Source organism: Sapajus apella, unplaced genomic scaffold (assembly GCF_009761245.1).
Source record: "Sapajus apella isolate SASKATOON/1434 unplaced genomic scaffold, GSC_monkey_1.0 scaffold49, whole genome shotgun sequence".
In the NCBI taxonomy this organism is placed as follows: Eukaryota; Metazoa; Chordata; class Mammalia; order Primates; family Cebidae; genus Sapajus; species Sapajus apella.
The window spans coordinates 12,347,231-12,374,484 of record NW_022436989.1 but is presented as its reverse complement, the minus strand read 5'-3'; the positions used below and the strand labels follow the sequence as shown (position 1 = coordinate 12,374,484).

The following is a 27,254-nucleotide window of genomic DNA, read 5'->3' as shown; positions in this document are numbered from 1 at the left end:
AGCTTGCGATCCTCAACATAGAAAAAAGTATTCTCTAACTAAATTTGCAACTCTTTGGTTATAGAAAGCCAAGTTGAAAATAAGTGGAGAAAATTCAATCAGTATTAATATATTATAATAAAATATTAATGTATTTTAAATTTCACGCCAATTAGTCTAGTTTCACTCAGTTGTTACTAAACAAGGAAATCCAACACACTCAACCAGTTTATGACATGTTAATTTCAATGTGTAACCTTACTTTCAAAAATCAATCCCACATTTGACACAACTTAGAAACCTGAGTGTCCCAAAAGGATCAATTACATAATTACACTAAGAATTTCTATAAAATATTAACATCACTAAGAAAAGTTAAAATGAATATAACAGAGAGCCTACTGTTCAAAACTACTTAAGTAGAACTAAAATGTTTTAAATGTATGGAGACATTTTTAAAAGACTAAAAGAGAACACACTACAATATTAATAATTTTATCTTTCTACTTTTATATATTTTTCTCATTTTTCTAAATTCAATTGTTATTTTTAGAGGAGTTTAAAAAATAATTTATGAGAACACGTCAAACATTCCTAGTGCTTGGTGACAGTAAATAATATAGTGTTAGACAATAGTTTTTTAGATATTGTTACTGCATCAGAAAAATAATGTGGCAGTATTACACTATTTGTGGTTAGGGGAAAATAGTTCAAGCCCTTTCCAGTAAATTTGGTGTAGACACGTTAAAGAATGACTTTTTTTCCATCACAATAGTAGAAAACAAACTTGCCCATATGTTAACCTTTGTGTAACAAAAATCAACATTTTCAGCTGTCAAATAGGGACTTACATGAAAATTATATTGAAGATTTATACAGGTTGGGCACGGTGGCTCACACCTGTAATCCCAGCATTTTGGGAGGTCAAGGTGGGTGGATCACCTAAGGTCAGGCATTTGAAAACAGTCTGGCCAACATGGTGAAACCCTGTCTCTACTAAAAATATAAAAATTTGCTGGGCATGGTGGTGCACACCTGTAATCCCAGCTACTTGGGAGGCTGAGGCAGGGGAAATTGCTGCCTGAACCGGGGAGGCGAAGGTTGCAGTGAGCAGAGATTGTGCCACTGCACACCACACCCTGGGCGACAAGAGTGAAATTCCATCTCAAAAAGAAAAAATTATATGTGCGCACACACACACACACACACACACACACACACCATTTTAGAAAAAATGTAAAAATTAACAACAACAACAAAAATAGTTGTTTTTCGTTTTGAGACAGTCTTGCTCTGTCACCCAGGCTGGACTGCAATGGCATGATCTCGGCACACTGCAACCTCCCTGTCCCAGGTTCAAACAATTCTCGTGCCTCAGCCTCCCAAGTAGATGGGATTATAGGCTCCTGCCACCACATTTGGCTAATTTTTGTATTTTTAGTAGAGACGAGGTTTCGCCATGTTGGCCGGGCTGGTTTCAAATGCCTGACCTCAGGTAATCCACCCGCCTAAGCATCCTAAAGTGCTGGGATTACAGGTGTGAGCTACCGTGCCTGACCTAAAAATAGTATTTTAAAACAATAAGACAGATACTTTTACATTATTTGAGAAAATCTCTTTCCTAGAAAAACATGTTTCATGCTCAGGAGCACTGGCTCATGTCTACAATCCCAGCACTTTTGGTGGCCAAGGCAGGAGGACTGCTTGAGCCCTGGAGTCTGAAACCAGCTTGGCAACACAGTGAGACTCCATCTCTTAAAAAAAAATAAAAAATTAGCCAGGTTTGGTGATGCACACCGATAGTCCCACCTATTCCAGAGTCTGAGGTGGGAGAATCACTTAAGAACAAGAAGTGGAGGCTGCAGAGCCATGATCGCACCACTGCACTCCAGCCTGGGGGACAGAATAAGATCCTGTCTCTTTTTTTTAAATCTGAAATACATGTTTCAGATAAAACTGAACTATCTGAAATACATGTTTCTGATGCCTGTTATCTGAAACATGTTTCAGATTATTAAAAAAAAACATATGGAAATAGTTCTACACAAATTTCCCAAATTGCTCGTCATGAATGATTGCCACTTAAGATAAAACTATTTTCGTGAACTTCCACGCACAAATCCTTATTTCTAATTTCACATCTGTGGTATAAAGTATAAATTTAGAGATCAAGCTAAAAAGGAAAACAATCATAGAGCTGATGAGAATTTGTTGCAGTTCTTATTAAATTAGCATCAGAACTGGGGGAGCAGCAAAAATGAAAATTATTGCTTATTTATCAATAAGACTCTGATTATTGCAGATAGAAATAAAAATACTGTTATATTAACTCTAAGAAGATTAACTGCTTAATCTACTGAAGTACATTTGTTTTCTTCATGATGCTGGAGTATACAGAGATCTATCCAACAGGTCTTCACCAAGATGTTAAGTTTTCTTCTTTTCAAAGTTCATAGCATACAGGCACTTGAGTTGTAAGAAACAGATGGCAACCCTCACAGCAACACAAACATGTCTTGTTGACCTAAGTCCCATTTTCCTCCCTATATTATTAAAAACCTGAATGCCTCTATTTAAATTCTTTCCCTTTTTTTTTTTTGAGATGCAGTCTTGCTCTGTTGCCCAGGCTGAAGTATAGTGGCACAACCCTGGCTCACAGCAACCTCCGCCTCCCAGGTTCAAGCAATTCTCCTACCTCAGCCTCCTGAGTAGCTGGGATTACAGGCACGTGCCTCCATGCCCAGCTAATTTTTGTATTTTTAGGCTGGTCTCAAGCTCCTGACCTCGTGATCCACCCGCCTCGGCCTCCCAAAGTGCTGGGATTACAGGCGTGAGCCACTACCCTGGCCTCTTTCTACCCTCTAAAATCCAAATACTCCTGGAATTCTCTTTCTTTTAGTCAATCGTAACAAAACAATGCTGTACCTTAATTGTAAAATAGTTTCATGAATGACTGAATTTTTTTTCTCTACTAAGCCTTTGTTTAATAAGCCAATTAATAGATAATAAACCTTTATTATAGTCAAAGCTGGAGACACCTAAATTCTATCCATTTTTCATACATTTCAAAGACTTCATAAAGGCCACAAGGAAAAACTGCCTCTACATGTAAACTAACATAATAATTAGAAGACCTGAAAACAGAGGTAAAAGGTGTTGTGACTCTATCTTGTGGGCATTACTTTAGTAATTATTCATTTTTGCTGATTCAAGTATTTCTTCCTAAATTTCTTTTTAACTTAAGAGATGGGGTCTCACTCTGTCAGTCAGGCTAGAGTACAATGGCATGATCATAGCTCCTGGGCTCAAGCGATCCTCCCACCTCAGTAGCTGGTACTACAAGGCATGCAACACCACACCTAGCTTTTTTCTTCCTAATTTTAAAACAACATATTCTACATTTACATTTATATCCTAGGCAGAAGTAGAACTCCCTCTACATTTATATTTCAGTAAGATCAAAATGACTAGAAGTCCAAAATTGTGCAAAATATTCTTGTGGTAGCTATATCTGAGATCTCAAGTATCTTCTTTGGAATATAGTCATTAATACCCAGGCCTTCAGGTGAGGAAAATCAAGTACAATAAAGGCAGCATAAGAACCAACAGTTGATGCCTGTAATCCCAGCACTTTGGGAGGCCCAGACGGATCACCCGAGCTCAGGAGTTCAAGACCGGCCTGGCGAACATGGCGAAACCCCATGTCTACTAAAAATACAAAAACTAGCTGGGTGCGATGGCGTACACCTGTAATCCCAGCTACTCAAAAGGCTGAGGCACAAGAATCACTTGAGCCCGAGAGGTGGAGGTTGCAGTGAGCCAAGATTGTGTCACAAAATTCCAGCCTGGGCAACAGAACTAGACTCTGTCTACGAAAAAAAGAAAAAAGAACCAACAGGTGAAAGGATAAATTGTGTACAGTGTGTATCTGGAAAAACTTATGCTTCTGGATAACCATCACAACTAAGCACTGATAATAAGTATTCTTAACATCTATAACTGTATCTTGACTAGAAAGAATAAAGAATGAGCCCAAAACAAAACTGCTGAACATTTCCTCATGACTTAAGTTGCTATTTGCTATTTTCTTCCAAGCATCAGAATGGATCAGAATTGTACTTTTCTCAAAATAAGAAAGGTAATCAGATTAGACCATGAGCTTCCTATTACACAACAGGACAACAAAAAATAAAACAGAATTTTGTATAATTTATTTAAAACACATGCATGTACGAATACTATGTATTTTCTATGAGTACATTTATATGTATGTGAAAGTAGAATGAAAACTCAGTAAGGATAGCCTCAAAACTCTCAGAAGTGATTTTCTTTAGGGAAAGAGCAATGTGGGAAGTGATTAAAAAGAATCAAAATTTTATTTGCAACACTCGAACACAGAATTTGAGATGATGCCTTCCTAATAACTTCCCAAACCACAGAATGTAATTTTAAGTATAAAGCATGAAAGCTGTATTCCTCCTTGAAGATACTAGGTACACCATGAACCCACAAAGACTTCTATGGTTAATTTTTCCAGGTATTCAACTGTATGATAGGCTGTATTTCAAATATAATATCAAATATTCCAAAATAAATTATTCTTAAAAGATAACTAAATGAACAGATCCCAAAACTGGCTTGCCAATTTTGGATAAAATCAAAATACAAAATTTCTCTGGAAACGCAAATAAAATTTATCTATGAAAAAAGCTTAAGTCATTGAACACAACTTAAGACCAAATTTCAGGCTTGCCTGTCAGTGCCCTAGGTTAGTAGCAATCAAAAAGTGCATTCTATTTTAGTGAAGCAGGACTGCTTACATTTTCAACCATATTTTTTCAAAGATACTAATAAATTTCTGAGATGTCTGAATAAAGTTGTAATGCAATAGCTGTTAATAAGGAGATAAGGCTTTCTTGAAATAGCTAATGTTTCCCAGGAAATCTCAACTTTTAAACCCTGACTATAGAAGGAAACAAATGACTTAAGAATATAAAAAGAGAGGTTGCTGTGGCAATGTAGTTTAAAATGCAAGTGAGCAAGCAGCCTGTAATTGGCTTGTAGATGTCCAGAAGTTCTGATCTCTTTTATCTTTTCAACAAATTTTTTTTATCATTTCATCAATGTTTTGTCTACTAATCTACACGTAGTACTTAAAAATCAAGTGTGTAGGCCTCAGTTTTCTAGACACTAAGGGTATCTTCTAAGTACTAAAAACATTAATTAGTAAGTCACTAAGTGGGGTATTTACATGCTAAAAACTACGTATTTTTAATAAGGTACTATGACCTTAATTAGAATACTAATAAATCTGTAATCTGTTACTTAAATTTTTAAATAGAAAAGTATTTTATAATTGTTTTTAGGTAATAATCACTAGCTAAAACTCAAGTTACCTCACATTCCATCCGCAGTAATGCACCAAGTAAAGGACCTCTCCACCTTCGACATCAGAATCTTTAATACTAGCTTCATACATTTTTTGATTTTTCCCTCGTCCATACCGCACTTGGACTTTCATGCCTGGTGGATAGCACTCAAACTCCTCTTCCTCATTGTTGTCATCATCATCTTCATCCTCTTCTTCTTCTTCCTCCTCCTCCTCCTCCTCTTCTGCTTCTTCATCATCTTCATCTTCGTCTTTATTCGTTTCATCTCTTGAAAGGTTTAAAAAATTGCAGAGTTAATAAAAGACACTTCATAAGTTTTTCAGTTCCAAACCACATATATTGATAAAAGTTGTGGCTGTGATTGTTCCGGGAAAAGCAGGTTCCACGTGTATGAAATTCTCTGAGTTTCAATTTAGTATTAAAAACTAAAACTGTGTAAGACAATCAAGGTTACAGAAAGACACATTTAGAGAAAGTAAAGGTTAAAAAATTAGTGCAGTAAGAGAAAATTTCCAAAAGTCATAAGAACAGAATTTGTGCCGAACAGCAAGAAGCAAGTATAGGCAACTCTACCAATTTTTTCATATTTTATTAAGTGTTTTACATCTTAAGTGACAAAAAAAAATTATTATACTTCATTGCCATTTTATGACTAAAAGTTATTCTTCATTCAAATATTTTCAGCCTGAAGATGTTTGTTTTGTTTTAGAGACAGAATCTTGCTCTGTCACTCAAGCTGGGGGCCTCAGGATGTTTAAAACAAAAATTTTTACTAGCAGATTGAAGTCTTAATAGCTTTGACACATGCTCCAACCAAATTTTCAAACGTTATAATAACTGAAATACTATTTTAACTTAAACAGAAATATTCTAATAATGTACTATCAATATCTTATCAGGTTTGTTCTTTCTATTCTTTAAACTTCAACACAATTTCTACTCTCTTTACCAGAGATTCAGTAACATCTTCTACAAATCTCAACTATGGTGTTCCAAAGAAACAGACAGATGAGAGGCCAATTACAAACATATGAAACTAAAAGCCAAACTATTATAGAAAGAGTATTACATTCATTTTTTTTCCCTTGAGGCAAAGTCTCACTCTTGCCGCCCAGGCTGGAGTGCAATGGCACGATCTCAGCTCACTGCAACCTCTGCCTCCCGGGTTTCAAGTGATTCTCTTGCCTCAGCCTCCCGAGTAGCTGGGATTACAGGCGCAGGCTACCATGCCCAGCTAATCTTTTTTGTATTTTTCGTAGAAACCAGGTTTCACCATGTTGGCCAGGCTGGTCTCAAACTTCTCACCTCAGGTGATCCGCCCGCCTCGGCCTCCCAAAGTGCTGGGATTATAGGCATGAGCCACCGCACCCAGCCTTACATCCATTTTTATCTTCTTAGTAACATACACTTTATAAAACTTAGCATTTTTATATCCTTTTTATATTAACCACAAATCTATATTCAACAACTTGGAGAAAATCTTCAATTAAAAATCTTTCCAAACACTAGATTTATTTTATTTTACTTTTGAGATAGAGTCTTGCTGTTGTCGCCCAGGCTGGAGTACAGTGGTGTGCTCTCGGCTCACTGCAACCTCCACCTCCTGGGCTCAAGTCATTCTCCTGCCTCAGCCTTCTGAGTAGATGGGATTACAGGCGCACGCCACCACACCAGCTAATTTTTGTATTTTTAGAAGAGACAGGGTTTCTCCATGCTGGTCAGGCTGGTCTTAACTCTTGACCTCTGGTGATCCACCCGCCTCGGCCTCCCAAAGTGCTGGGATTACAGGTGTGTGCCACCACGCCCAGCCTACAAACACTAGATTTATTTAAAAAAAAAAAAAAAAAAAAAAACTTCAATATGAAATCCAAGGCTACATTTAGTCTGTTTTTATCTGCTGTTCTGTATGTCTGTATTATACTCCATCACTTTATGGCTAACAAATGATTAAACATAGTAAGGCAGAACTAACAGTTTAGCATTAAGCTTTAAAAATTAATTATATATAAAATATATATGTTACATATTAAAATTAATAATGTATGCTATATTATACATTAAGATTAATTATATATACATATATTGCAGCACACACACACACACACACACACACACCCCTTTTACCCCTTGGAGACAGGGTCTCGCTCTGTCATCCAGATTGGAGGGCAGTGGCCTGATCACGGCTCACTGTGATCTTGACTTCCTGTGCTCAAATAATCCTCCCACCTCAGCGTCCCAAGTAGCTGGGGCTACAGGCACATACCACCACACCCAGTGAATTTTTATTTTTTATTTTTATAGAGACAGGGGTCGCACTACGTTGTTCAGGCTGGTCTTGAACTCCTGGGCTCAAGCAATCTTCACACCTCGGCCTTCCAAAGTGCGGGGATTACAGGCGTGAGCCACTGCACCCACCTGATGAATATAATATTTATATTAAAAAAAAAACTTCCTCCACTGAAAATTTCAGTTTTACATTCCTATATGCAACTTTTTTTGGGAAAATATACTGTACCATTCCTAATTATGTAATTATATAGGCAATAAAAATCATCTACAAATACTGATATAGGCAGCACTATAATGCTTTTTGATTCTCCTTTTCCTTTTTATGTATAGTGGGTCAGAAGCATTGGGGAGATGTTTAATGGACCTGTGGAAGTAAGTCCAAGTTCACGAAATTATCAAATGTATCAATTGTCTGAACTATATCACAAATTCCTCAAAAATTCTCAAAATTTATTCCTATTTTAAAGACTCCATTACAGTCAAATACATAGGTATTTAAAAACTAAAACCTTCATGAAACCAGCTATAATCTGACATAAATATACATGTGTGTGTGTGTGTATTTTTTTGGAGACAGAGTCTCATTCTGTCACTCAGGCTGGAGTGCAATGGTGCAATCTAAGCTCACTGCAACCTCCGCCTCCCGGGTTCAAGCAATTCTCCTGCCTTAGCTTCACGAGTAGCTGGCACTACAGGCACGTGCCACCACACCTGGCTAATTTTTTATTTTTAGTAGAGACCGGGTTTTACCATGTTGGCCAGGTTGGTCTTGAACTCTTGACCTTGGATGATCTGCCTGCCTCGGCCTCCCAGTGCTGGGATTACAGGCGTGAGCCACCACACCCAGTCTGAGATTAAAATATTAACAATGTTATTGAAAATACCTTAATATTTCTGTTATGAAAAAATAATTTTAGTAAGGCTAAAATATCTAAAAAATTAACAGAAACTGCATTATTGATGACAATTATGAGGAATTTTATTTTATATAGTACATTAAAACAATTTTTTTTGAAAGAATACCTGCCTAAGTCATAAGACTCTACTTTTCATATTGGGGAAAAAAAGTATAGTTTATTGTGGCCACAATAAAAGAGATTTATCATGTACCTCAGAATCATCATATTAAAGTAAGATATAGAATCGAAATTATAAATTTTTTAAAATGACGACAAATTCTAAGCTGTATCTTATGTCACAGAAAACACTGAGTTGATGAGTACAAACAATCCTAAATATCAATAGCAAGCACAATTATACTTTAAGTAGTAGTCTGGGCAAATTTTCATTTAATCTAGAACAGAAACCCAATATTCTTGTATTAACAAAATCAAGCAATCAAAATTGAAAAATTAAAAATATACATTTAATATTACCCTCAGACACAAACCAAATTAAATTTACTTTAAGAATACACTGAAGTATAAAGAAGAAAACAATATAATTACTGGCAATCAACCATGGAAAACTACTCTACTCCTCTAAGACTTCAGTGGCAAATTCAAGACTAATGTGCTAAACCAGATAGAACACAGAATGTCAAGAAAGAGAGCCTCTGAAAGTATAAAATGCAACCAACATACAGGTTAAAAAAATTAAGTTGATGCATATATTAATGTACATGCACTCACATACATACATACACATACACATTTAAGCTAGTCATATTTTAGAGAAGAATATCTTGGGAAACAAAATGTATCAGCAAGGATTTTCATCTGAATTCACAAAGAAATACCGTATCTTCCCAACTTGATGTTACACTCTTTACAATGAAACAAAATTTTTAAAAAAGCTAGTATATGAAGTACCTGCTATGGTCAAGGCACTGAACGAGACATTTTACACATATCAACTTCTTCAATTTCCCACATCTGGACAATGGAAGAAGGACACTGAACATTCTTGGAAGTAGCATATTACACTTAGAGAAAGTTTATATGCCAGAGAAATACCCATATGTTAATTATCACTGTAAAATTTTCCACTGCAATTATCTAATCAAACTAAAAAATCAATTACAGTAAGCCCCTCTCATCTGCAGGGGATACATTCCAAGATCCCCAGTGGATGCCTGAAACCGTGGATAGTACCAAACCTTATATATACTATGTTTTTTCCTATACATACATACCTCTGATAAAGTTTAATTTATTAATTAGACCAAGCCATGAGATAATAACTAATAACAACATAAAACAATTATAATACGATGAATAACAGTTATGTGAATGTGGCCTTGTCGCACTTTCTCAAAATATTTTACTGCACTGGACTCACCTGTTTTTCAGACCACAGTTGACCACAGGTAACTGAAACTGTGGAAATGCAGGGACTACTGTATAAACAGTCCCAACTGTAATGCTTCTAAAGAATATCTACCAAACTAGGGCAGTCACATCAGGAAAATTTTAGTTTGAGGCATGCATATACTAATAAATATCTATAGTACATAAAAATCCATATAGAATTAAAAGAGTTACTAAAAACCTACAAAATACAGTTTGTTCTATAAAATAAGCAAAAACACCAACTTAAAAAATTAAGTAACAAAGAAAAAAATACATATTTATTACAGTGCCTTGCAAACAGCAGATGTTCCAGAAACACCTGCAGATTTAAAAGTCAGATTTTTAGGTAAAAACCTGAATCCTTATTTAGTTTATCAAAATGACCTCCTGTGGAAGTACTTTAAATATACACTTATACATATAGAAACATAACAAAGTATAAACGACAAACACTTTTAGTACATTCTTCTGACAAACACTTCTAGTACATTCTTCTAACCCAGGATTTTTTTTCCTTCCATGTTTGTATGGTGCCAACAAAATTTCAGAACTCTAATCAAAGACTTGAGACAAAAGGCTGAAATCTTTACTAAGTTTCTTAATACTTGAAATAGTCTCCAACAGCAGTAAGGCATACTTCAGATATACATTTTTATATACAAAACTACAACAAAGTATAATAAACAAATACTTTTTACTATATTAATATAATGCCCCCCCTTTTCTTCCCCTCTTCCCTGTTCGTCTGCACACTGTGGCCAAATTTCAGTATGCTAAATGATTTCTTTTTTTTTTTTGAGCCAGAGTCTCACTATGTCCCCCAGGCTACAGTGCAATGGTACCATCTTAGCTCACTGCAACCTCTGCCTCCCGGGTTCAAGAGAGATTCTCCTGCCTCAGCCTCTCGAGTAGCTGGGATTACAGATGTGCTACCCACCCCACCTGACTTCCTTTTTATTTTTAGTAGGGACAGGGTTTTGCCATATTGGCCAGGCTGGTCTTGAACTCTTGACATAAGTGATCCACCCGCCTTGACCTCTCAAAGTGCTGGGATTACAGGTGTAATTGGCCTGCAATTGGCCTGCTAAATATATATATTTTTTAATTCACTGTACTTATTTAAATGAGACACTAACAGAGATGTTTATGTTTTTTAAGCCTCACAAAAAAGATTCAATGCCAGAGATTATCTATAAAATACAGGGGTCCACCGGCAGTGCATAAATTATACTGTCAAATAATTCATCATTCCAAAGTGACTAAAACAAATAAATGCTACTATCACATAAAATAGAACATAACAATTTTGGCCTTTTAAAACCTTAGTATTTTTCTACTCTTGCTTTTTGCTTAAGAAATAAACACAACTCTCACAGTCTACAGCCAACATACAATCTATAAAACACAGATACGGCCCCAAGTTTATATTATCAAGTCATTTAGCAGACCTAAAAATACTTCACTCTAGCTAAAACTTTTATAAATTTCCATGATGAGAGCAAGAAGAACGGATCAAAAGTATGATCTTTTTCTACAAATTTGTATCAGTAGGGTCTCTGAAGGAAGTTTATGGTTTTTAATCAATAAACGCCACTCTATTATTTAATATTTTGTCAATCAGATTCATACACATACACATACAAAGAACAAAGGATAAAAATCCAACAAGCCAAAATGCATCATAACCAAAAACAATTTTCTTACCCAGATTTTGCTTTTTCTTCCTCAGCTTCTACCTTTATGTCAAGGGATTCATCTACCCTAGTTGTGTCATCATCTTTGTCGTCCAGATTTTCATTTTCTTCTGGTTTTTTAATGTTAACATCTTTTTCCTGATCAGAATGTGTAGGTATAGATTCTAATAAATTCTTTTTACTTCCCTAGAAAAAGATCAGAGGAAAGAAACCAACAAAAGTAAAAGTTTTCAACCTACATCCATGATTTCTCTCTTAGCAACAGGAGGTATCAACTAATGCTAATATTGAAAGTTGTAAATCACTTTTAAGAAACCTCTGCTATTTTTAAACCACTAGACAAAAATAGCTAACAGCAACTTTGAAGTTATAATAAAAATTACACAGAAGTAGCACTTAATGAAGGAAATAAACAATGAAGAATAGTATTATACAGTATATTGATTTTGGAACTTTATAGAAGATGTAAAACATATAGCAAAGAAGGCAACGGACAATCCACAATATCTAATTTACCAGAGAGGGCTTAATATTTTCCTTTCTTTCAATTTCATCCTCAATAGGTTTTTCTTCTTTTGGTATTATATTTCTCTCCTCCTCAATCTTTATTTCTTTGATCTCTGTTTCATTTTCTTCCTTCACTTTTACTTCTTTTACATTTTCACACTCCTTACATTGCTTATTAACAACTTTCTCTGGCAATGCCATCTGAAATTCAATGTTGGCTGATCTACAGTACTCCTCAAAACCATATAAATATCTGGAAACATGAAGAGAAATTACATTTGATGAAAACATTTCAAAATATAACTATAGAGTTATTTTTAATGTGTATTCATTTCTTTTGTCTAAACTCTCAGATATTGAGCCATATTAACATTCTAATTTATTCCAGTTCTTTCTAATCTTTTCAATGCAAATGAAAAATTTTGTCAAAAAAAATCATTCAAAAAACTGTGCTCAGACTCTTAACAATAACAGATATTAAAAGTATTAGCAATAGCATCTATTTGTTGCACATTTCTTATGTGTGAGGCTGGACCCCTTAGTAAATCTCATTTAGTCATTATGGTAATCCTGGGGCAAGCAGCAGCATCCCCTTGCCATCCCGATTTTTTTTAAGACAGGGTCTCACTCTGTTGCCCGGGCTGAAGTGCAGTGGTGTTATCTCAGCACACTGCAGCCTCCACCTCCTGAGTTCAAGCAATTATCCTGCCTCAGTGCCTCCTGAGTAGCTGGGACTACAGGCATAAGCCACTATGCCTGGCTAACTTTTGTACTGTTAGTGGAAACAGGGTTTTGCCATGTTGGCCTGGCTGGTCTCAAACTCCTGACCTCAAGTTATCCTCCTACCTAGACCTCCCAAAGTGCTAGAATTACAGGTGTGAGCCACCATGCTCAGCCAAGCATCCCATTTTACAAATGAAGAAACAGGATTAGGAGAATAAATAACTGACCCAAGGGCATAAACAGCTAATGGGGAGAACTAGGTTTCAAATGTAGATTTACTTGACTTTAGAATATTAGCTTTTTTTTTTTTTGAGACGGAGTTTCGCTCTTGTTACCCAGGCTGGAGTGCAACGGCGCGATCTCGGCTCACCGCAATCTCCGCCTCCTGGGTTCAGGCAATTCTCCTGCCTCAGCCTCCTGAATAGCTGGGATTACAGGCACACGCCACCATGCCCAGCTAATTTTTTGTATTTTTAGTAGAGACAGGGTTTCACCATGTTGACCAGGATGGTTTTGATCTCTTGACCTTGTGATCCACCCACCTCAGCGTCCCAAAGTGCTGGGATTACAGGCGTGAGCCACCACGCCCGGCAGAATATTAGCTTTTTAACCTCTATGCAGTACTTGACAAATGTACTTAGCCACAAAAACTTTCTTCACAGAATTTCTCATAAATCTAGTATTCAAAGAATATACTTTAGAAAATGCTATGACAGAATGACTAGTAAAATTTTCTGATGTCTTTGAAGAATTAATTAGCCTCAGTTATAAAGTAACTTTCCTCCTGCTTTCTAGGTAAAAATACTGAAGATAATCACATCAATTATACGAACTTACTTTTTATAAGCACATTTAACATTGTATCCTGCAGCTGAATTTAAGACAGGGATTCCAAGGTCTTGGTAGACTTGTTTCCAAACAGCTCCACTTTCAATCTAATGGACAAGGTGAAACAAAACTCCCAAATTAAAAGGTGTTAATGTAATAACATTTTTGATAGACACAGTATATATGAGTATATATTTTTATTTATTGGTCCTAGTCTCAAAAGAATTTTTTAAAAATCTTGATAAATTCTAAATTTGGTTTACAAGTAAGCGTTTTAGTACTCTCATAAGTATCACAGAATTACAAATGTTGAAATATTAGGCCATTTGACTTTTTTGGGGGGGGGAGGGGAACTGGATCCCATTCTATTGCCTAGGCTAGAGTGCAGCAGGAGTGGTACAAACAGAGCTCACTGCAGCCCCTAACTTCTGGGCTCAAGGGATCCTGCTGCATTAGCATCCCAAGTAGCTGGGACAGCAGGCATACACCAACACACTTGATAATTAAAAACCTTTTTTTTTTGTAGAGATGGAGTCTTACCATGTTGCCCAGGAAGGTCTCAAACTCTTGGGCTGCGGGAATCCTCTGACCTCAGCCTCCCAAAGTGCTAAGATTACCGGCATAACTGGCCCCATTTGACTTTTAAATAAACCCAGTTTTAGAAAATACAAAAATATTCAGGCTCTTAATCAAAATTAAAAAAAAAAAAAGGAGACAAGCATTTTTAAAGGATTTATTATTTCTCATAAAATATATAAGCTAATAAATGAAAGCAGTTCTACAGAAATTTGTATTTTATTCCACAGACTAGTCTCAATTGGATATGTACTGTATATCATTGTCTATTTTATTTCTTCAGATCAGTTCAACAAACATTTCATGGCTTAATCCCTTTATATCTTAAAGGGATTAAGAATATAAAGGCTATTAAGACAGATTCCTGCTCTTAAAGGGCATACTGTCTAGTGAAAAAGAGACACAGGAAGGATTTCTACCAATATGGCTGGCTGTGCTGTGACTCAGATATTAAAAGGTGCTTTCTGAAAGTTTGACCAATTTAATAGTAATCAGAAAGGTCGTATTAAAAAAGTCTTTTTTTTTTTTTCTTTGAGACAGAATCTCATTCTGTCACCCAGGTGAGTGCAGTGCAATGGTGCAGTCTTGGCTCACTGCAATCTCCACCTCCTGGGTTCAAGCAATTCTTGTCCTTCAGCCTCCCATGTAGCTTGGATTACAAGTGTGCATTATCACACCTGGATGATTTTTGTGTTTTTTGTAGAGACAGGGTTTTGCCATGTTGGCCAGGCTGTTCTCAAACTCAAGTGATCCACTCGCCTGGGCCACCCAAAGTGTTGGGATTGCAGGTGTGAGCCACCATGCTGGGCCTAAAAAAATCGTTAAAATTTAAATTTTGTCTGAGGAGGCTAGTTCTACCTTTCTAAGCTGTACTTTCTTTTCTTCTTGGGTCTTTACTGAAAAACTTTTTTTTTGGTTAAGAAAAACAATTTCAGAGATGGCAGATACCTGAGAAAACATGTTACATGAAAAAGATGTTTCAGTTTGACTACAATACTCACATTATCAAATCCTCCAAGTTTGTGCACAAGTCTGAATAACTTGAAGAGATTCAAATTTCGATATCCTAGTACAGGTCGTTTGTTAATAGGTGTACCTGGTATAGAAAACACAAACTATATTAGATCCATACTACATTTTAAATTTAAAATTTCAAAAGATTCAAAAATACCACTGAGTATTTATAGTGCAATATATATGAGAAATTCTCTTGTTAATCAAAGACATGATATCTACACATAAACAAGCCCATGTCCACTTTAAAATTTTTCACATAACCAGATTTTTGAAACCTTTTATTTTCATTTACTTTCTTCCCTCTGATGAGCAAGAAAATAAATACTGGACAACTGCTTCCCAATGAGAGTTACTTTTAGGGTATTTTCTTTGTATTTTACCAATCTACTACTATTCTAAACAATGATTCCAGAGTAAAGCTATATGTTTGTTTTTTCCATTCTAACACAAAAAAATGCAAGGCAAAGACACTAAATCAAACAAACCATTAGAAAGTGGTAGAGGAGATGATAGGGTAGTGGTACACTGCCTCATACGGCCATTTCTACAAAATATATGACTGGCTTAATCATATTTTTTCACTCTTCTCTAGTATTAGATTTTATTCATTTTCTTTGCTTTTTCATTTATCTTATACAAAAGCCTATGAAACAAACATACTTCTTAGGCTATCTCTCCATTCATATAAAGAAATAGTAAAAGAATCAGACATTTTATATTGAAAAATGAAAAGATACTTATATTGTGTTAGGCACTATCATTTAAGAGAACAAAAAACTGAAAAACAGAGCCAGTTTCTACTCATCAGCATTACAATCAGGGATTTAGAAAACATTTAATTCCCAGAGTATTGTGGCATTTCCAAACAATAACCATTCATATTGCCCTTCCCTTCTAACTAGGAAGCCTTTCCTTACTCCCTTATAAGCATCTTCCCAGAAAAGAAGAAAGTAGACTCTGATCAAGAAGATAAGCTAGAGAGTAGCAGCACCACGGTTACTGGAGGATTAGGTCATTAACCTAAGTTATTCTTCTTCCTCCAATCCTTGCAGGCCTTAGCAGCTTCTGGCAGATTCAATAAGCTGAGCCAAGGCTCACTTTGAGACTTTGTCACATTTCTTTTTCTACTTCTGGCTTAATTTCTATTTTGCTACTGTTCTTTAGGGCCCCATGGATAGGTAAGGGGATTGGCAGGACAGAGTAAGTACATTTATGTGCCCATAGCCATAGTATCTATCAAAATACTGTCATATTCCTCATTCTACTTGTTACATAACAGGTGCTTTGCTAGGTGCCAGTGATAACAGAGTCAAAAAGACAGCCATAATTACTGGTGACATAAAGTTCAGTAAACAAAAGTTTATTCTTATTTTCAAGATACTAATTATCTGTCTAAAACCTACTATGTTAAGGATAAATAAAAAATACTCACCTCTATCTTCCATAAATTTGTACAACTGCTGAAGAAAGTTCTCCCTTTCTTCTGGAAATGGTTCTATTTCTTCCTAATTTTAATCACAGAAGAATATTATTTTCTTCAATTAAGCATTTTAATAATACAAGCTAATGTTAGTCTAACATTCATTAAAATATTTCAAAGGCCTTTTACCTAATCAAAATTATTCTCTAACACTAAGCTGTTCAAAACCAGGTTAAGTCTAGACATTTTACGTTTTATAGAGGAATGAGTATGTCTTAAAAAGTATCTCAATAATTAGAACCCCCACAGTAAAAATTCTCATATGAGAAATGGGACTAGCAAGATTTTTCATCGTGTATTTTTTTTTTTTAATCATATGTGAGATCTATTTTTCAAATCAGGGTCACAGGCTCAAGAAGACCTACTCTCACTTATGTAAAATTGGGTCAGGGTTGAACATCAAAACTAACTCTATTATTGCTCTTCCAGGAACTATACAAGTATGGGTCCCATTAGTTGTAACTACAAGTATCCTTCATTATGTACAGCCCCACTGTACATACTTCAAGCTTATATAATCAGTAAAGTGGGGAACAAACTTGATCTACAATACCTGAAGATTCAGACTTAGGGAAATCTTCAAGTAATAAAATAGTTCCCCGATTTATCAATTACAAGGGAGGGACTAGCTTCTTGCTGCTGTGGCCAAGGGCTGTGGCAGTAGGGAGCTGGTCCTGAAGCAACCTGCAAGGAGCAGGGTAGTAGGTAAGATTGAGGAACTCACCAATTCAATGACTTTCATCCATTCAACAAACAATGAGCACCTGTAAGTGTAGGCACTATGCTAGGTGCTGAATCAAATAAAAGAAAAATAAGCTATGGAGCCTGCCATTACAGAACATGATTAGGAGTAACTGCAGAGAAAATGATTCCAAATACACAGGTAGGCTCTACAGTTACTCTGGCTTAAATATACATATTTCTAATAGTAAAAGTTAGGATATTCAACTGGTAATCTAAATAAATCAAAACATAGCATTTTTTAATTTGGAAAATCATGTGCCTAATGCCACTGCTTTAGTGAGATCGCCTTTTTATTTTAAAAGCTAGTACAACAAAGAAAGGTAATTTTTTTTAAAAGCCCATGTTGATAAACTATTAGGTTTTCTAACTGGGCAGAGAAAAATAAATGACAACCATTAATTTGCTAATGAAATCTGTATTTCTCAATTTAAACACATTCTACACATTCAGGTTTTGGTAAGGTGGTCAAATAGAAATCTAAGGACATCTCTTTTTTAGATGGTATCGTAAATGTTCCCACGGTACAATATTTAATAAACAGCCCAACTTACTACTATTCCAAAAACGTTTAAGGTAAGCTTGTATTTAACTCAAGAAAATGTTAAGCTGTACTGCATATTTGCTTTTGTGAAAACACTAATCTAAGTACCAAAAGGTTTGGTAGCTATTGATCATTTGTTGTATTTTACACACTATGACAGACACTTTAAGTATGAATATGAACAAAGACAGCATTCCCAACTTTAAGGAACTTACAAATTTGTGGGGAGGAAAAACAGACAATAAATATAAAGAAATATGCATGTGTGTGTGTGTGTGTGCACGTGCACAAGTGTGTGTATAAATAACGAAAATATGTATAAGAAGCGGTAGTAGTTTTGTTTTGTTGTTGTTGTTGTTGTTTTTGAGACAGTCTTGCTCTGTCGCCCAGGCTGGAGTGCAGCGGTACAATCTCAGCTCACTGCAACCTCCACCTTCCGGTCAAGCGATTCTCCTGCCTCAGCCTCCTGAGTAGTTGGGATTACAGGCGTACGCCACCATGCCCAGCTAATTTTTGTATTTCTAGTAGAGATGGGGTTTCAACATGTTGGTCAGGCTGGTCTCAAACTCCTGACCTCAGGTGATCCACCTGCCTCGGCCTCCCAAAGTGCTGGGATTACAGGCGTGAGCCACCATGCCTAGTCAGGAACAGTAGTAGTTTAGACTAGCAAACCAAGTGATGCTTTTCTGATAGGAGAGAGACAATGGTTCACAGGTTTCTCTTTACAGAGATAGCAATGTAAGTAGGGTTCTGAAAACTGAATAGGAATGTGCGATGCTGACTAAGGAAGGAGGAGAAGAAAAAGGTGGTGCCTACAGAGGCACTAGTATATGCAAAGGTGAGTAGCAACAAAACATATAATTTGATATTGCTATAGAGGGCATAGAAAGGGAAGTGATGAGAAAAAATCGAGGCAGGAATTGTACTATAAAGGAGATTCTATATTGAAGTTTGACTTTTACAGTGACAAAAAGCTACTCGGGAAGTTTTTCGCAGCAAGGGAATGATTGCACATTTTAGCAATTTAAAAAGAAACCAGTCAGGGAGAAGACTGAAGCGGAGAAATTTCTACATTACACACTATCATTACAGATCACTATACCCTAAAATGTAACCTACCAAACAATCTCATTTCATTAATAGTTTACTACAGTTAAAAGGCAGAATTTCATTACTTATCTAAAATATTACATACTGAAAAATTTACTAAACACATTAAATAAATTTCATTTCATGGTCAAATATAGTAGCTTTCACTGTCTGCACCACTCACTTTTACAAAGTAAAAGTAGCTTTTAAGAAGCTGTTTAGCAAACCGTTAAAGAGCATTAAAGAGTACCCTGTCACTGCCAGACCTAAAGCACCAGGTACAATAAAATTTAAAATTTGAGTTATTTGATCCATATAAATTCAGATGTCTTATTTATGATCTAATTACAACTATCTACTCCCTTGTATCAGATAAAATGATTCAAGATTCTCTGACTTGAAGAGATATTAATCTTTACTCTTGTGCTGATTTTTCTTTAAGATGGAGTCTCGCACTGTCACCCGGGCTGGAGTGCAATGGCACGATCTCGGCTTACCACCACCTCTGCTTCACTTGAAGCCTCCCGGGTTCAAGTGAATTCTCCTGCCTCAGCCTCCTGAGTAGCTGGGGTTACAGGTACCCACCACCATGCCCGGCTAGTTGTTTTGTATTTTTAGTAGAGACAGATTTCAACATGTTGGCCAGGCTGGTCTTGAACTCCTGACCTCATGATCTGCCTGCCTTGGCCTCCCAAAGTGCTGGGATTACAGGCATGAGCCACCACACCCAGCCAGATTTTTCTTTTAAGTATTATATTTTATACTTTTCTGGGTAAATCGATAAAATATGGAGATGTAAACATTTCATGAAGTGACAACTGTCTACATGGTAATGAAAAGCATTTTAATGTATTAGGTAGGTAGGTTCTTTTTTTTTTTTTTCCTCTAAGACAGGGTCTTACTCTGTCACTTAGGATGGAAGACAGTGGTAAATTCACAGCTCATTGCAACCTCCACCTCCAGGGCTCAGGCCATCCTCCTAACACAGCCTCCTCAGAAGCTGGGACTACAGATGTGCACTGACATGCCCTGCTATTTATTTTTATTTTTCTTGAGATGGGGTTTCACTGTGTTAGCCAGTCTGGTCTTCATCTCCAGAGCTCAAGCAATCCGCCTGCCTTGGCCTCCCAAAGTGCTGGGATTATGGGCATGAGCCACCATGCCTGGCCTAGGGGTGTACTTTCTTAATCATCTCATAAACCAAAAGCATGGCAAGATTAAGACATCTTTTGAGGTTATTAGGACAATCAGACTTAATATTTTTAATTGCATAAGATCACACATCTATTTTAAAGTAACCAAGTAAACTACCTGATTATGAGTACCACAAATACAAATTTATTATGAAATATTTCTCACACTAAAAATACTGTGATTAATGACTTAGTGACAAATCCTAACCCATAAGGGAAACCCAACTGTTACTTATAATTTTAAAAGGAATCAACTGTTTTCACATACCTCTTCTTCACTGCTATTATCCTCCTTTTCCTTTTCATCATCTTCCTCCTCCTCTTCTTCCTCTGCTTCACTGCTAGAGCTATCTTCTTTCAATTCAGTCTTCCAGTTAGCAGGGATAGTTCTACCTTTGTGAAATTCAAGTGCCTGTTCAAAGGCTGGAAACAGACCATAAGCTATGTGAACTGAAGAAATTAAGACAACTGTTTTCTCAAAAAGTATTAAACATGATAAAGAAATAAAAACTACTGTGCCAATACCACTGACATTTATTGTTTGCTATATACCAGAAATTGTGTTAAGTGTTTTTAAATGTAGCAATATGTTTAATCCTATCCATCCTATGCAATTAGGAAGTCATTTTATAGATGGCAAAACTGCTACCATTAAAAGATTACTTAAGTTCAAATAAATAAGAGTAGTTTTATTCTTTTAAATGAAAATTAAGCTTCTCTAGTAAAAACCTTTAATACAGAAAACCATGTAATATTTTATGCAACAATTATCAAACGGTATTAATAGTAGAGCCATTCAAATAAACATATAACAACTGAAAATTGACCATATATAATTTTTACATTTTCAGTTAAACTTTAATTAAAACTATGGTAACAATTAGCTTAAACTAAAATTAGACACAATTATTCTCATTTTACACTATACGGCAATAAACTATAAACCAAAAAATCTTGATGATTTTAACTAATCTACATAGCATATTACTGAATAAGGGCAAAGAGAAGACAACTATTTACAGTGCCAAAAAACCAAGTGATGGATATAATTACCACATATTCCTCAAATAAAACTACTGGAGCCATGTGGTTAAGGATGTACATTAATTAGTGAGAAATACAAAATCAAAATTGCTTTGATTCCTCAGCTAGGCTCGATGGCTCACACCTGTAATCCCAGCACTTTGGGAGGCCATGGTGGGTAGGATTACTTGAGGTCAGAAAAGCCTGGCCAACATGGTGCAACCCTGCCTCTACTAAAATCACAAAAATTAGCCGGGTGTAGTGGTGGGCGCCTATAGTCCCAGCTACTTGGGAGACTGAGGCAGGACAACTGCTTGAACCTAGGAGGTGAAGACTGCAGTGATCCGAGATTGCACCACTGCACTGCAGCCTCAGCAACAGAGCGAGACTCTGTCTCAAAAAAAAAAAAAAAAAAAAAAGTTACTTAGATTCCTTTTTCTACCATTCCCAGAAACTGATTATTTAACAGGCAAAGCCAGATTATAGTCATAGCTGACGATACAGTTCTCTCCCATTATTCTAGATTATTGTGCCTGACTATAAGTTATAAAAAGAAGAAAAAAAAAATTTATGGCACGCTGGTAATCCTAGCACTTTGGGAGGCTCAGATTGCCTGAGCTCAGGAGTTCAAGACCAGCCTGGTTAACATGGTGAAACCTCATCTCTACTAAAATACAAAAAATTAGCTGGGCATGGAGGCGTGCGCCTGTAGTCCCAGTTACTTGGAAGGCTTAGGTAGAAGAATTGCTTGCACCTGGAGGGCAGAGGTTGCAGTGAACTGAGACTGCAACAATGCACTCCAGCCTGGGTGACACAGCAAGACTTCATTTCGAAAAAATAAGAAAACTTATAAAACAAAAGTCACATGTGTTTACAAAAATATAGGTCACAAGGAACCAAGTATAACCATAAGGACGTAATTTTTAAAAAATTTTTAAACAGCAAAAAATATTTTAATCTTCGAAAACATCTTTTACAGCACTTGTAATTTATTCCAAGATTATTCTTACCTTGTTTTAATATAGGATCAGGCTTTGGTGCAGTGTCACTAGTAATTTCATGGACATCTTTTCTTGGAACTGAAGTACTGTATTATTTTTTTAATTACAAAAGAAGAAAAAACCAAAAATATGACTAAGATTAATTAAGAGTCTAGATGATTATATATCACAGAAAGATACTGAAAATATGGGAATATTGACATTTACAATAAAAGTGATTGAACACAGAGTAGCAAGTCGGAAATAACATGATACAGGATGTTAAAATATGTAATCATCTACAGAAGGATCCTACCATAAGAAATATTTTATAAACACCAACATGTTCCCAAATACCAAAGAGTCCCCTGCCTAAATGCAACACTAAAAACTTTTTTCCCCCCAAGACAGGGTCTCTGTTGCCCAGACTGAAGTGCAGTGGCATGATCTCGGCTCATCCCAACCTCCACCTCCCAGGCTCAAGTGATTCTCCTGCCTCAGCCTCCCAAGTAGCTGGGATTATAGGCACATGCCACGACCACCCAGCTAATTTTTGTATTTTTAGTAGAGATTGTGTTTTACTATGTTGCCCAGGTTGGTCTCTAACTCCTGACCTCAAGTGATCCACCCATCTTGGCCTCCGCAAGTGCTGGGATTACAGGCATGAACCACCATGCCTGGCCAAAACTATATATAGCAATATAATGATAAAATATTTGGGGCCAGGCACAGTGATTTGTGCCTGTAATTCCAACATTTTGGGAGGTCAGGTGGGAGGACTGCTCCATGCCAAGAGTTCAAGATCAGGATGCATAACATGGGCAGATCCAGTCTCCACAGAATAACTTAAAAAAAACAAAAACAGGCCGGGCGCGGTGGCTCAAGCCTGTAATCCCAGCACTTTGGGAGGCCGAGGCAGGTGGATCACGAGGTCAAGAGATCGAGACCATCCTGGTCAACATGGTGAAACCCCATCTCTACTAAAACTACAAAAAATTAGCTGGGCATGGTGGCGCGTGCCTGTAGTCCCAGCTACTCAGGAGGCTGAGGCAGGAGAATTGCCTGAACCCAGGAGGTGGAGGTTGCGGTGAGCCGAGATCGTGCCATTGCACTCCAGCCTGGGTAACAAGAGCGAAACTCCGTCTCAAAAAAAAAAAAAAAAAAAAAAAAAAACAAAAACAAAAACAGTAAAAAACTTAGCCAGGAGTCGTGGTGGCTTGGGCCTGTAGTCCCATTACTTGGGAGGCTGAGACAGGGAACTGAGCTGGAAACCCAGTGTGAGGTTACAGCGAGCTATGATCATGCCACTGCACTCTGGTGTAGGCAATAGAGCAAGATTCTATCTCTTAAAAAATTAAGGTTGAGGCCAGTGCTGTGGCTCATGCCTGTAATCTCAGCACTTTGTGAAGCTAAGGTGGTTGGATCACCTGAGGTCAGGAGTACAAGACCAGCCTGACCAACATGATGAAACCCCGTCCCTACTAAAAATATAAAAATTAGCTGGGTGTGGTGGTGCATGCCTGTAATCCCAGCTACTCAGAAGGCTGAGGCATGAGAATTGCTTGAATCCAGGAAATGGAGATTGCAGTGAGCTGAGATCACACCACTGCACTCCAGCCTGGGCAACAAGAGTGAAATTCAGTCTCAAAAAATATATGTATAATAAAATAAAAGTAAATAAAGGTTGGACACAGTGGCTCACAACTGTAATCCCAACACTCTGGGAGGCCAAAGTGGGCAAGATTACTTGAGCTCAGGATTTCAAGACCAGCTTGGGTAACATGGCAACAACCCTCCCTACAAAAAGATAGCTGTGCATGGTGGCACATACCTGTAGTCCTAGCTACTTGGGAGGCTACCAGAGTACTACAGCTGCCATGCTGTACACATCAGATCCTGTATATTTTATTCATCTTACAAATAAAAGTTTGTGCCCTCTAACATTTTCCCCTTTCCCTACCCCAATTTAGTATCACATCAGTATTCAATTCAGTGTGCAAACTTTTCTGATTATCTCAATTTTGTTAAACTTGGTTCTACATATTGGTTGTTTTTTTTTTTTGGACACAGAGTCTTGCTCTTGTCACCAAGGCTGGAGTACAATGACACAATCTCAGCTCACTGCAACCTCCGCCTCCCAGGTTCAAGCGATTCTCCTGCCTCAGCCTCCCAAGTAGCTGGAATTACAGGTGCCCACCATAATGCCCGGCTAATTTTTGTATTTTTAGTAGAGATGGGGTTTCACCATGATGGCCAGGCTGATCTCGAACTCCTGACCTCATGATCCGCCCACCTAGGCCTCCCTAAGGGATTACAGATGTGAGCCACCATGCCCGGCCTACATATTGTTTTTAAAGCTAACTTTTCAGACTGGGTGCAGAGGGTCACGCCTGTAACCTCAGCGCTTTGGGAGGCCAAGGCACCTGGATCACTTGAGCCCAGGAGTTCAAGACCAGCCTGGCCAACATGGTGAAACCCTATCTCTACAAAAAATACAAAAACAGTCAGGTGTAGTCCCAGCTACTCAACAGAGGGTGAAGTGAAAGGATCACCTAAGCCCAAAGAGTCATGGTTGCAGTAAGCCATGATCACGTCACTGCACTCCAGCCTGGGTAACAGGAGGAGACCCTCTCTAAAAAAAATTTAAAATAAAATAACTAATTAAAAATAAAAATACCTTTTCAGAACTTGAAAACTAAAATACCAAATTTTAAAACATGATGACCCTTTTAAGGTATTTATACTCAATACAACTCCATAAAATATCTGGCTTCTCTAGTCATATAATTCTTAAAGAAAAATAATAAATCACTTTCTTAACACCATCCATCTACAAGTAACACATTTTAATCCTCAGACTACAGCAAAAGTTGAATAGTATCCAACTGGTATCACTACAATCATTAGACATAACTAGTAGAAGTATCAGAAAGTCCTAATTAGACTATCAAGAACAAACCCTAAGGAAATAATGTCAATAAATACATCAAGAGGCCAGACACAGTGGCTCTTGACTATAATCCTAGCACTTTGGGAGGCCGAGGCAGGCAGATCACGAGGTCAGGTATCTGAGACCAGCCTGGCCAAGATAGTGAAACCCCATTTCTAATAAAAATACAAAAATCGGCCGGGCGCGGTGGCTCAAGCCTGTAATCCCAGCACTTTGGGAGGCCGAAGCGGGTGGATCACGAGGTCAAGAGATCGAGACCATCCTGGTCAACATGGTGAAACCCCGTCTCTACTAAAAAAAACTACAAAAAAATTAGCTGGGCATGGTGGCGCGTGCCTGTAGTCCCAGCTACTCAGGAGGCTGAGGCAGGAGAATTGCTTGAACCCAGGAGGCGGAGGTTGCGGTGAGCCGAGATCGCGCCATTGCACTCCAGCCTGGGTAACAAGAGCGAAACTCCGTCTCCACAAAAAAAAAAAAAAAAAAATCAGCCGGGTGTTGTAGCCTGAGCCTGTAGTCCCAGCTACCTGGGAGGCTGAGGTGGGAGAATTGCTTCAACCCCAGAGGTGGAGGTTGTAGTGAGCTGAGACCATGCCACTGCACTCCAGACTGGGTGACAGAGTGAGGCTCTGTCTCACTGGATAAAAAAAAAAAAAAAAAAAATCAATAAAGTATTAAATATATATTATTAGATATGGCAAATCTGTCTCAAATAACCAGCTATTATGGGGACAAATGTTGACAAATTAGACAGTACTAGGTGTCTAGTTTGGAAAAGATTACAAAAATGAGTAAGGAAAAACATACTATGAAGACTACTATACATTAATGTAATATGAAAAAGTCACTCTTTGAAACATTCTGTATGATGAAAAAAAAGCTGAAGTTCATTGGAAATAACTAATTCATCATTTAACATCCTAATTCTAAAAACAACAGCATATATTTACAAAATGGTTTTTCAAATCAAGTAAATTATACTTACAATTTTCCATCTTTGAAAGATCGAACAAGAATATTGTCCTTTTTTACAGCAATCTCATCACTACAATCAGGACAAACCACCTTTTAAGAAAAAGTGTGAAGCTATTATAACTAAAAGAACATTTATAGAAAGTTATGTAAGTACTTACTATTTAAATCCTTTTAAAAAATAGTGTAAGCTTGAATTTTAAAAACTCATTTTAGTTTGAGGGTAAATAGGTACACACACATGTGGGAGCACGCACAAGTAATTTTAAATCGGTATCCTACATCCTTCCAGCTGCCTGGATAATCTAGATTTTTTTTTTTGGCATAGGCATGGCATTGAAAGCAGAAGTACAGCTATGACTAGGCTGAAGCTGCGGATGAAGTTCTAGTCAAAAAGAGAAAAAACGTAGAGCTAGATCCTTAACTGAAGGGCTACATCGTGGCTAAGAGAAAAACAAGGGTCCAGAATCTCCAGAGCTTTGTATGCCATATTAATTCTTAGAATAAAATCTAACATCTTTATTGAAAGAGTCTGAAACAAGACAGTGCCATAATAGATTTTCCTTTTAAAAATCTACTTTGGCTGCTATGAAGAAAATGGACCACACAAAGGCAATTGTTCAGAGACTAAGCTACTGGGATCAACTGAGTGAGAGGTGGTGGCTTGGATGTAAAGTGGTGGCAATGGCAAATTAAAGAAATGATAATATCTGAGATAATTAGGGAAGTAGAAAGATGAAGAAGAAGAGGACACTTAGTTTTCTGCCTTGTGCAAATGGGTAGATCAGGGTTATTCACTGTGAAAGAAAAACAACAAAGAAGGCCCAAGTTTGTGCATGAAAGAAGGGACAGTAACAGAAGTTTTGGGCCTATTAAGTTTTGAGGTGGCAAAAAGACATCCAAATGAAGAGAGTGAACAGAGAAACCAGGTCTGGAGCACAGCATAGAGGTCTCGACTCAAGGATGTAAATTGGGGAGTCCACAGCCCAAG

At 37.1% G+C, this 27,254-nt stretch overlaps 1 protein-coding gene across 7 annotated transcripts in view; it reads right to left on the bottom strand.

Annotated features, from left to right (window-relative positions):
* Positions 1-27,254, bottom strand: part of ARID4B (AT-rich interaction domain 4B) — a 174,087-nt gene that overhangs the window by 47,845 nt on the left and 98,988 nt on the right. For 5 of the 7 annotated variants that reach the window (XR_004257943.1, XM_032242303.1, XM_032242302.1 and 2 more), the window contains exons 9-17: positions 26,277-26,356; positions 22,375-22,451; positions 20,610-20,764; positions 16,727-16,799; positions 15,279-15,373; positions 13,711-13,808; positions 12,160-12,403; positions 11,654-11,829; positions 5,376-5,636 (exon numbers count right to left, since the gene is read on the bottom strand). Coding sequence is in view for 6 of the 7 variants with exons in the window: in XM_032242303.1 (XP_032098194.1) it covers positions 5,376-5,636; positions 11,654-11,829; positions 12,160-12,403; positions 13,711-13,808; positions 15,279-15,373; positions 16,727-16,799; positions 20,610-20,764; positions 22,375-22,451; positions 26,277-26,356 (1,259 nt within the window). In the remaining variant the exon portion in view is untranslated. The remainder of the gene's footprint in view (positions 1-5,375; positions 5,637-11,653; positions 11,830-12,159; positions 12,404-13,710; positions 13,809-15,278; positions 15,374-16,726; positions 16,800-20,609; positions 20,765-22,374; positions 22,452-26,276; positions 26,357-27,254) is intronic. The other 2 variants (XM_032242304.1, XM_032242305.1) reach the window with 2 other exon arrangements.